This window comes from Castor canadensis, chromosome 1 (assembly GCF_047511655.1).
Source record: "Castor canadensis chromosome 1, mCasCan1.hap1v2, whole genome shotgun sequence".
NCBI lineage: Eukaryota > Metazoa > Chordata > Mammalia > Rodentia > Castoridae > Castor > Castor canadensis.
Genome location: NC_133386.1, coordinates 76,178,274 through 76,190,612, shown reverse-complemented (window position 1 = coordinate 76,190,612; position 12,339 = coordinate 76,178,274). Strand labels below are relative to the sequence as shown.

At 33.8% G+C, this 12,339-nt stretch overlaps 1 protein-coding gene across 6 annotated transcripts in view; it reads right to left on the bottom strand.

Annotated features, from left to right (window-relative positions):
* Window positions 1-853: 853 nt before the first annotated feature.
* The window catches only part of Snx14 (sorting nexin 14), a 93,310-nt gene continuing 81,824 nt past the window's right edge, over window positions 854-12,339 (bottom strand). For 5 of the 6 annotated variants that reach the window (XM_074078565.1, XM_074078571.1, XM_074078594.1 and 2 more), the window contains 6 exons: window positions 11,079-11,202; window positions 10,653-10,817; window positions 10,379-10,474; window positions 2,934-3,025; window positions 2,479-2,535; window positions 1,159-1,365 (listed from right to left, as the gene is read on the bottom strand). In XM_074078565.1, coding sequence (XP_073934666.1) covers window positions 1,327-1,365; window positions 2,479-2,535; window positions 2,934-3,025; window positions 10,379-10,474; window positions 10,653-10,817; window positions 11,079-11,202 — 573 coding nt within the window. In that variant the 3' untranslated portion in view covers window positions 1,159-1,326. Of the gene's footprint in view, window positions 1,366-2,478; window positions 2,536-2,933; window positions 3,026-10,378; window positions 10,475-10,652; window positions 10,818-11,078; window positions 11,203-12,339 lie in introns of all 6 variants that reach the window. The other variant, XM_074078596.1, reaches the window with a different exon arrangement.

Sequence of the window (12,339 nt, the reverse complement as noted above, 5' to 3'; positions counted from 1 at the left end):
TTATCAAGAAATTAGGAGTAAATAGAAAAGAAAAATGGTCCAAGGACTATGCCCTAGGGATCTCCAGTGCTTCACGGTAAAGGAACTGAGGAAGAACCCCAAAAGGAACTTGCTATGTAAACAAGGTTAGCCTTGAGCTCAATCCTCCTGCCTGTCTCCAAAGTGTTGGGAACACAGGGATGCAACACCATACCTAGTTCCCAAGTAGAATTATAAACAATGAATTTTTAAAATAATTTTTTGGTGATACTGAGGTTTGAACTCAAAACCTTGTACTTGCTAGGCAAGTCCTCTACTATTTGAGCAGTACAGTTGATTTTATAGTCTTTTTTTTTGTAGTGAAAGTGATAGTAAAGTTTATTAGAAAAGGAACCCACTTTCAATAGACTGAAAGCGGGTAATCTGTAGAGTAAAAACAAGAATGACCTATAGCTTTTTTTTAGAGGGGGAAACTGGGGTCTGAACTCAGGGCTTCAAGCTTGCAAAACAGGTACTCTAGTACTTGAGACACACCTCCATTCCATTTTGCTCTGGTTACTTTGGAGATGGGGTCTCATGAACTATTTGCTTGGACTAGCCTCAAACCCTTCCAATCTCAGCCTCCCAAGAAGCTAGGATCACAGGATGAGCCTCCAGCACCTGGTTTGTAATTCTTTTGAAGAGCTAACAGACAACATGAACAAAAAAATCAACTTGCTTAAATTGCATTTATAAGCTTTTGGAATATAGTAACATACAATTCAGTGTAACTTAGTTATAGTCACACAATAAAAAATATCTGTAAGTATTCAGTTTTCACACAAAACAGGATTACAACTTGACAGTCACACAAAGAATAAGGAGAAACCCACTGTATTATGAAAAACTCATATACAAGTTTTATTTATAGATACAGTTAACTATGTAGAATATAGGGAGAAAAATAAATCTATTTAAATATACTAACACTAAATTAGAAAGCGAGTCAGGTATTACTACTGTTCTTTCAAACTAAGCATAATTACTTTCAAAGTGATACAAGACAAATACTATTGGCCTTATCTGTTTGCCCTTGAGGGATTATGAATTTTCTCTTTCAAAAATGACATATGTTCTAGTAAAATTTGGATAACAAGTATAAAATGAAAGGTTATAAAATCCAATCACTTTTAATCTTCATTAAGCTTGTGTTAGTCTTTATTAAAACAAAAATAATCAGTATTTCAAACATTGAAGTACATGATATATACAAGAATATACAAAAGTGAAAGAAAAAATGTACAATTCCATTAACATTGGTGTAGCAGAAACTTTGACTAGGTATTACTCTATAGCAAATCCAAATGTTTACATCCAGGAGGTCATAGAGGCAACTTCCTTTTGTACCTAAAGTAAAAGTAAATCTATTTAATAGAAGACAATAGAATTTGTGAATTGCCTAACAGCTCTGATGTATTAAAAATCTAAACTAAGACATATATCTATATATGTTATAAGCCAAAAGAAATTTTCTGGCGAATACAAATAAAATTATCTAGGTTTTAAAGACAAGAAAATAGCAATGTATAATGACAGACCTGACAGAATCCCAGACTGAAAGTGAATTCCAACATAATTGAATATAAAATGTCTACAATGGCCATTCTTTTAAAAACTGCATTTAGGGTTGGAGATGTGGCTCAAGTGGTAGTGTCTGCTCTACAAAGCTCAAAGCCCTGAGTTCAAACCCCAGTTCTGCCTACAATAAAAAAATAAATAAATAAAATAAAAACTACATTTAATATTACTAGAATTTGAAAGCTTATAATAGGTAAATAGTCCAAACTGCATTCCCCTTCTCTACGAAAGTGATATCTCATTACAATAGTCTTTCCATCCAACCAAAGAGTAGTCAGAAAATTTTAAGAAGAAATGATGACTTTAAACCTTTGTTCAAAACACAAAATCTTCAAGATGAAATATGATAATATTATTATGCTGTCTTGCATACATACAATGTTGCAGATGACAATCTGAAGAGCTTAGTCCATTCTACTGCTAAGACTTAAACTCATTTCTTTTCTGAGAAGACTGGAAGGGTTCCTAATCTGTTTGTATATAGGAGGGGATGAAGTCAAAGCACAGACTATTCAGTTCCTAGTTCCCAAAATCCACTCTAGGAATGCTGAATAAAGAAAATATACTAAGCCATTTGTTGAAATTGTTCAGTGTTTTTTCTTTTTTAAGTGCCTGAGATTAAACCCAGGGCTTCATGCATACTAAGCAAGCGCTTTTACCACTAAGCCACATTCCTAGCCCAATGGTTGTTTTGTTTTTAAAGGATCAGTCATAAGACTTGTCTTTAGTGTCCCTAGAGCATAATAAAAAACATTATTACTTTATTTTTGTTTTTTTTTTGAGATGGAGTCTTGCTATGTAGCCCAGGCTGGCCTGAAACTTGCTATGGATAGCATCGAACTTTTTGTTCTCCTCAGACTCAAAATTACTGCTTTCAGTTACCTTATTGAGCTCTGGAAACAGTTCCTGTATCACAATGTCCAACAAAACATAGGTCAGCTAGAGCACAATAAAAATCAATAAATAGATTAGACAATAAAAACGACAAACACAAAATTCAGGATGGTGGTTACCTAGAAATGGGAAACCAGGGAATAGGACTTGACAATGTTTTGCTAGCATAAAATAGTTGTATGGGGGATACATTGAGATATCTGCACATGTGCTTGTATCTTTGTTAGATCTACCCCCACAGTGAGTATATATTAATTTTAAATTAAAAATTCATGTCATAAAAAAAGGTAACCAGCAAAAAACAGAATTACACAAATAAGACACTTGTTTTCTATCTGAATGCTTGAATTACACCACCTTAAAGCTTACACAGTTAATAATACACCTTTCTATGTCATTCAGGAACCCTAGCCAACACCAGTCTTTCAGTTTTATAAATTTACCTGCTTGTTGAGTACTGGCTGCTGTAAGCCATCAAACAGAAGTCTGATGCTTTCATACTTGGTTTCTTCACCAATACACTTGACTATTAGATCTAAACAAGAAAGCCACATGTGAAACAAGTTACAACTGATTCATCATTAACTAGGTCATAAAGCAAAATCTCTCCTCAATTTCCCAGGTAGCACGTAAAAACTATAAACAATATTTCCCAAATCAGTGTTTCTACAAGAGCCTCCTGGGAAAAGTCAACCTGGGCAATGGTAATATCATGACTCCCCCTTCACAAGGCACAGAGCATAGTGCAAGCTCTGAGGAATGTTGCAGCACACAAATCTACTACTATTAAAGGATAAGAGAGAATAAAATAACACATATTGTATTATTGCATTAGGATAAAGGAATAAGTTAAATCCTAAAATGATGTCTGTACATTTGTGCATATACATATAGAAATATACAGAAAAACATCTGTGAGAATTAATGCCAAACTGGAGCACAGACTACTTCTACACAGTGCAGAGGATGCTTTCTACTTTTTATTCTATATATTTCCATAGTGCTCCTAATATCAGATAAAAGTTTAATTTTTAAGGTTGACTTTTCTCAATGAATATGACTCCGTTTCTGTACTTTTTGCATAAATTACCATTTATACAGATCACTTTGGGAAATGTTACAAATGTTTAAACACCAGTTTAGTATCCAACAAGTTTAGTTCATGTCTGACTGCACAGCTGTTGTGTACCACCCATCATTTCTGTCACCAAAAGGTCACTACTTATATTAAAATCTCCTTTGAATGTTTTTCCCGAGCAGGAAAAGAAAAATCATACCCAAGTAAACAAGGTGCTTAAATATTTACCATTTTCTCCATCATAACTAAACTGTTAATGCTATTCATGGAAAATTCTCACTTTAAGCTTGGTTCTATAAGGCAAATCTAACTCAGCAAGCAAAGCCAAATTCAATTTACAATCCTAGTAGTAGATTCTTGATATTTTCAAGATATGTGGCCCAATAAGATCTTTGTGAATTCTCAAATTCATCAGTACTATACAGAGTCTCCCAATTAATATGCATGAAGCTAACTGACAAATATAAGTGATCCCATCAAATCCTTCAGATGTCACCAAGTAAGAGATGAGCAGTTGAGGAAAACAAAAAGACGTACTAGGCCTATGAGCTAAATTGCTCCTTCCCAAACAGAAGTCTTAAGATGTGATCCAAATTTGTGCCTCAGCAAGTTAACAAATTAATGTATTTATTGGTATTCCAGGGTCCCAAACACCAAAACTGAGACTACTAGAAGAAACATGAATGCTAATAGCTACTATATTTCTAAATAGGTAAGAAATTTACTTAGAACTTACTAAAAAACAGTCATAGACCAGATTTTTAACTTAATTGTCTCCACAAAGAGCAGAACTATTTTAAGACTAATTTTTCAATATTGAAAACTCTTTAGGGTTCTACCCTAAACCCTCTTCTTTCTTTTCTTTTTTAATTTTTTTAGAGAAGTTTTGGGTTCATAGCAAAAATGAAGGTAGAAATATGCCATATAACTCTGCTCCAAGACATGACAGTCTCCCCCATTATCAACACCCCTACAAAAGTGGTGTATTTGTTACACTAGATCAACTTACACTGACACATCATTATAAACCAGAGTTCACAACTTACACTGAGGTAGGCTCTTGGTGTTAAAACACTCTAAGTTAGGACAAATGTATGCTGACATACACACCATTATGGTATCATACAGAACAGCTTCACTGCTCTAAAAATAACCTGTGCTCTGCTTATTCATCCCGCCCTCCCTACAACCCCTAGCAGCCACTGATCTTTTTGTCTCCTTAGTTTTGCCTTTTTCCAGAATGTCATACACTTGGAATCATATAGATTGGTAATCTTTTCAGATTGGCTTCTTTCACTTAGTAATGTATTTTTAAAGTTTCTCCATGTCTTCTTATGGCTTGGTTAGCTCATATTTCTGTAGCCCTAAATAATATTCCATTGTCTAAATGTACTACAGTTCATTTATCCATTGATTTACTGAAGAACATCCTGGTTGCTTCCAAATTTTGGCAATTTTTAATAAAATTACCATGAACATTCATGTGCAGATTTTTGTGTCGACAAAACTTTCATTCATCTACGTAAATACTAAGAAGCACAATTGTTGGTTCTTATGGTAAGAGTATGCATACATTGGTAAAAATGCCAAATTGTCCTCGAAAGTGACTATTTCATTTTACAATGCCACCACCAATGAATGAGAGTTCCTGTTGCTTCACATCCTTGTCAGAATTGTCGAGCTACTGTCAGTGTTCTAAATTTTAGACATTCTAATAGGTATAAAGTGGTATCTCATTGTTTTAATCTACATTTGTGTGACAACATATGATGTGGACCATCTTTTCATATGCTTGAGACATCTATTTGATGAAGTGCCTATTAAAAGTACTTCACCAAAGTTTTAATTAGGATGTGTTGGTTTTCTGTTGCTGTTGGGTTTTTTGAGACAGGGTCTCACTACATAAGCAGGATGGCCTTGAACGTGAGGTCCTCCCTCAGTCACCCAAGTGCTGGGACTACAGGCATGTACCCAGTCTTTCAAGTTATGTTCTTATTGCTGAGTTTTAGGATTTTTTTGGTACACATTAGGTAACAGTCTTTGATTTGATATGTTTTTTGCAAATATTTTCTCCCAGTCTGTGGCTGCTTTTCATTATCTTAACTGTGCTTTAAGAGAAAAATTTCTCATTTTATTAATTCTTAATTGGGGGTGTGGTTCAAGTGATAGAGCATTTGCCTACCATGCTTGAGGCCCTGGGTTCAGAAAGAAATAAGAAAAAAAGCTAATTAATTCCTTTAAAAAAAATATTCTTGCTTTTGGTGTTGCAATTAAGGTTATCTGCAAAGCTGGTGGAATGGCTCAAGCAGTAGAGCATCTGCCTAGTAAGTGTGAGGCCATAAGTTTAAACCCCAATACCACCAAAAAAAAAAAAAATTAAAGTTATCTGCTAGATCTGCAAGAAGATCATCTACATTTTCTCCTCTGTTATTATCTGGAAATTTTATAGATGTGCTTTTTTACAGTTGGATCTATAATCGATACTGAGTTAATTTTAGTGCTTAGATTTATTTTTAAACATGTAGATGTCCAGTTGTCCTGGCATCATTTGTTGAACAGACTATCTTTTCTACACTGTACTTCTATTGCTTCTTTGTTAAATATCAGTATACAATACTGACATGGGTCTACTTCTAGGCTTTTTGTTAGGTTCCATTAATCTATTTGTCTATACCACACTGACTTTATTACTCTAGCTTTATAACATGTCTTCAAGTAAAGTAGTGTCAACCTTCTGAATTTGTTCTTCTCTTTCAATATTGAGTTGGTTATGCTGGGTCTTTTTCTCTCCATATAAACTTTAAAATGTCTGTCAATAGGCACAAAATAACTTAGTGGATTTGGTACTGGGATTACATTAAATCTATAGATTAAGTTAAGAAGAACTGACATCTTGACAATATTGGGTTTTCCTACCCATGAATATGTAGTATCTTTCAATTTATTTAGTTTGTTGAATTCTTTCATCAGAGTTCTATAGCTTTCCTCATATAGTTCTTGTACATATTTTGTTAGATTTATACCTAAATAGTTCATTTGGGGGATTATTAATATAAGAGATAATTGCTTTTAATTTAGCATTTGTTTGCTGGTATAAAGCAATTGACTTTTGTGCATTAACTTTGTATTCTGAAACCTTGCTATAATTGTTTATGAGGTCCAGTTTTTTTAATCATTTCAGCTTTTTTAACATAGATTATCATGTCATATGGAAACAGAATGTTTTATTTCTTCCTTCACAATCTATATTCCTTTATTTTCTTTTTTTATTTTCTAATATTAGCAAGGACTTATAGTAAGATTCGAAAGGCAGTAGTAAAAAAGGACATCTTTACCTTATTCCTGGTCATAGAGGGGAAAGATGGAGTGTTTAAGTGTGATGTAAATGTCGGTTCCTTGCAGATATTCTTTATTAAGTTAAGGTTGTTCCCTCTATTCCTAGCTTACTGACCTACTGATATGATCACATGATTCTTCTTTAATTTGGTGATGAGAATTTCCCAATGTTGAACTAGTCTTGAATGTATGGGATAAATCCCACCTGGTCCACCTAGTCACAATGTATAATTAAATACTGTTGGACTTGATTTATTAATATTTTATTGAAATTGTCTCATCTATGTTCATGAAAGATATTAGTCCACAGTTTTCTTTTCTTGTAATGACTTTGATCTTGATTTTAGGGTATTGCTGGCCTCATAGAATAAGTTAAGAAATATTTTTCTGCTACCTTCTGTCAGAGATCATAGAAAACTGTACAATTTCTTCCTTAAATGTTTAGTATACTGTATAAGCAAACCCTTGTAAGCCTGGTGTTTTTCTGTTTTAAATTGATTCAATTTCTTTAATAAATATAGACCTATTCAAACTGTTCCTTTTTATGCATCTAAAAAATTTTCTGTCCTATATATTTCGGCACACGGTGTCTTTCATTGAATTACTCTATTTCATATACATTATCAAATCTGTGGGCAGAGTTGTTCACAGTATTCTTTTATTATCCTTAATGTCAGTGGGATCTGTACTGATGTACCTTCTTTTCTAATTTGTTCTCTTTTTTTCCTCTTAACCTGGCAACAGACTTAGCAACTTTATTGATCTTTTTAAAGAACCAGCTTTTAGCCTCATTTATTTTCTCTATTGGTTTCTTGTTTCCAATTTCATTGATTTGTACTCTTTAGTAATAATAATCTTTATTATTTCTTTTCTTCTGCTAACCTTGGATTTAATTTGCTCTTTTTTTCCTAGTCTCTGAAGGTGGAAGCTTATGCAACTAAAGTTAGATCTTTTTTTATATATATGTTCAATGCTATAAATTTTCTACTATACAGTACCTTTGCTGCATCCCACAAATTTTGATACATTGTGGGTTTTTTTCATTTAGTTCAGTATAGTTATTAATTTCTCTTGAGATTTCTTCTCTGGTTTATATGTTATTTAGAAGTGGGTTATTTAATCTCCTAGTACTCTGGGGGTTTTCCAGCTGTTACTGATTTCTAGTCTAAATGCATTATACACTTCAATTCTTTTTATATTTGTTAAGGTGTGTTTTATGGCCTAGAATGTGGTCTATCTTGGTGAATGCTCCCCATGAGCTTGAATGTGTATTGGTATTGTACAATGAAGTAGTCAACAGATGACAATCATATCCAGTTGACTGATGGTGCTGTTGAGCTCAGCTATGTCCTTGTTACTTCTGCTTTTTTTTATTAGTACTGTAATCATCATATTTCTATCTTTATGTTCAAAGGAAGTTTCTTATAGATGACATGTATTTGGTTTTCTGACCCACCCTGGCAATCTCTTTTAGCTGGTACATTTAGACATTGATGCTACAAGTGATTACAATGTAACTAAAATAATATTTACCAAATTTGTTACTGTTTTCTATTTGCTGGCCTTGTTCTTTGTTTCTATTTTCATCTTCTACCAGTTCTTGACCTTTTGTAGTTTTAACTAAGGATTTGATATTATTGAATGTTCCTTTTTTAATTTTTCTTTTCCATTTTTTAGTAGCTGCCCTAGAATGTACAAGGTACATTTACAACTAATCTAAATACTTTTTTTTTTTGGTGGTGGTGGTACTGGGGTTGGAGCTCAGGCCCTTATTATGCTTGCTAGGCAGGTTCTCTACAACTTGAGCCACACACCTTGTCCTTTTTTGCATTAGTTATTTTTTGGATCAGGTCTCAAGTTTTTGCCTAGGGTCAGCCTCAAACCATGGTCCTACTATCTAAGGCTTTCCACTTAGTTGGGACCACAGGCATGTGCCACCACAACCAGTTTGTTTGTTGAAATGGGTCTCCTAACTTTTTTCCCAGGCTGGCCTCAAATCATGATCCAATTTCCACCTTCTTAGCAGACCTTAAATATGTGATAGTAAGGTGTTATGAAAGAAAGGTTTTATAGTCCTATGAATACATCTCAGTCTTTCAGTGAGCTTGAATTATTAAGACTCTCAACTTCATGTGTGCTTTTCAAGGGTTTCTCCATTTAAGTAGGATAGGGTAGGTACAGTGAGTTGGACTTGTGTACTTTCCTTTTCCCACATAGAAGGCCAAAGAATGGGTTGAGTTAGGTATATAGACTTGTCCACATTGAACCTCCACAATTTGTAGTTACAATTCAGGTTTCCTTGCCCCATCCCTGGTTTCCATAAAACCAGGGTTCATGGGTTTCTGCTTTGACTAACTGGGATTCTCTATAATACATATTAGTCTCTCCAATTTGGGGGTAGGGGTTTACCCTGTGACCCTATGTTCCTGATGAATCTAAGAACTGCCAATATTTCCATTTGTTCAGCTTCTTACTCATTACTAGGACATAGAAGCAACTTCCAGATTCTCACATGCTGGGCTGGAAATTAAGTCACCCTCTTATTCTCTTTTACTCTGCATTTTCTCCCTTGGCATTAGTATCCACTCACATATGACTTCCATATCTCTACTAATCTACTCTGTACCAGCTTTCCTCCCACTTTCAAAACAAGATATTTAATTGCTTTACTGGATATTTCTTCCTAGATAATTATAGGCACGTCACATTTTAAATGTCCTAAACATCAAAGTTCTGGAAGCTGAAGGTAAAAATATCCTAAACTAGTAAGTATCCTCTGCTTTAACCCTTTGATATTTTTTCCCTTTATTTCCCATCATAGTAAGAGCTTACTACTGTCCATTTACTTAGTGACCCAAACCTACCAACTTTATGAGATGGCCATCCTTCTCATTAGTGATGCCTCTATAATTTGAATATGCCTGTGATAACCCATCTGTCTTCCTGCTAGGTTGAGCTATTCAAGTGTACTTTGCATAGCCGTTGCACTCTGCATAGCATCTGGAACATGGAAGGTACTCAAAAAATATGGAATGGATAAAAGAATTGATTTTTAGTCATATACACTAGCATAGCTATTCTCGTGCTGTCAGGAGAACCTGTGTGTATCCCACAACACATCACTTTGATCAGTTCAATTATAAGTTATCAAAAAAAATCTGGGGCTAGAGGTGTAACTTAGTGATAAGAGTGCTTGCCTACCATGTACAAGGGCATGAATTTGAATCCCCATCATCATAAAAAAAAAAAGAAAAGGAGAAAAGGAATGTGGCTACTGTGTGAGTATAAATAGTCTAGACTTAAATTTTAGTGGTAACATCAAAAGAACAAACTGTATTTCATGAGTTATTTCTAATTGGTCCTTATAACTATTTCTAAAATGAAACCTCACAGTAAAAATTAACCTCAGTACTATACATTGCAACCTCAAAGGAGTGCTAGTCAATATGAAATTAAGTTTCTTAAATATTATACCTGGAATGTAATTCATCATTTCTTCAAAAGTCTGTTTTGCTCCTTTTTGCTTATCTTGGAGAGAACGAGGTTCAGTGTTTTCACAGAATATAGCATCTAAAAAAAAAAAAGAGTAGAAAAAAATTTCTGAAATTTTTACCTATTTATACAAAGTATTGCTTCACAGTAGAAATGCTAATAAACCAAAGAAAAACAAGATTCTGTACTTTTTTTTGACCCAATTGAAGTTACTGAGTATACAAAACATGAAACAAAGACATGATAAAATACAAACCTCTCAGAAGAGTTATGAGTGAAACCAAGCGGTGTTCCTGAAATAGCTGTTCTAGTTTACACTGAAGATAGTAGTCAGTATACATTTCCAGAGTGTTTTTAAAGAGGATTCGAGTTCCCATTAAAAGATGATGAAGCCAGTCAGGAACTTGGAAAACCACCCGTCCTGAGAAGAATCAATTGAAATACCTTGTTTTCAAGATAAAAAAGTTCTCTGAACATTTTTCAATGTAGAAAATACAAATTAACAATGATCAATATTTTATTTGTAAACACTAATAACGTTAAAATGTTCAAGATAAATTATATTAAATTCTTATAAAAGAAGTTAAAATAGGACAATATTCAAAAACATTAGTTTATAGCACAGAAGAAATAAGAGAGATGAATAAAAAACAAATTTTAACATAAACCACTTACATCTTACCTACATACATCAGGTAATCATAGACTCCTTCAACAGTCATCATCTCCATAAAATAGTTCTGATTCTGCTTTCTCTCTGTATTTTCAGCACGATTTGCATTATTCTTAAACAGGTCATTGAAAAGCTTAAATAAACAGTTGAAATAATAAAGAGAGATATAGTTTATTGTACTACTGATGATAATTACTAAGCCTACAGTAATACAAAGAATTTGAACCTTTTTCCAATCAAAATAAAATATAGGAATTAGGTTAATATCTGCTTCCAAATTCCACATTTATGCCCAAAATTAAATTAAAAATACATATCCTTCCCAAAATATTATATGAAAGCTTGCATCCACTTTAGAAACAATAGCTAATTCATTATCCATAAAGGATCCCTCTCCGTTTTCTTTTGATTTTTTGTTGAGCTAGGGATTGAACCCAGGGTATCACACATGCTGGGCAAGTGTGCTACCACTGAACTACAACCCAAACCCTTCCTTTTTTGTTGTTTTTTGGGGGGGAAGGTTGCAACAGAGTCTCACTATGTGACCCAAGTTTGCCTCAGACTTTTAATCCTCCTGTCACAGCCTCCTGAGTGCTGGGAATTACAGACAAGAACGACTATGTCCAGCTCCCTTTCTTTTATTTTTGTATACCAAAAGAAGCAAAATAACTTACAATGATGTGTAACTATATTATTAATAACTAGTTTTAATACTAACATGATTTAAAGATTATAAATCACTATATAATTAAGGGGTAGAGATGAAAAATCTGCTTTAAGCAAAATTTATTTGGACAATAACATTCAAAGGTCAGAAAGGAGCAATCAGTGGGGGAAAAAAACAACTATGAAGAATTACCCATGATGAAATGCAACTAACTCTCAGCCCCAGCTACCCAAGTCTCCAAAAAGAGTCAATAAACATTTGTACATCAAGTACTTTCTATGCATGTGCCTGACAGCATGCAAAGGGCAGGCAGGGAATTCAAACATAGCTCAGAAATTTAACAGCTAATAGAAGTAGGTCAAAGAAATAAATGAAATGGCATAAAATAGGCACTATGAGCAAAAGTACCAGAGACTATAAAGGAAAATGTATTTCATTTTATCTGAAAATGAATTTTAAAAAGGTTCTTAGAAAAGTTTTATGGTAACAGAGAGCATACATTTTCTTGACTTTTTTTTCCCATACTAAGTTTGAATTCAGGGCTTTCCACTTGCTAAGCAAGTGCTCCACCATTGGAGCCATGCCCCCAGTCCTCCATTGGCT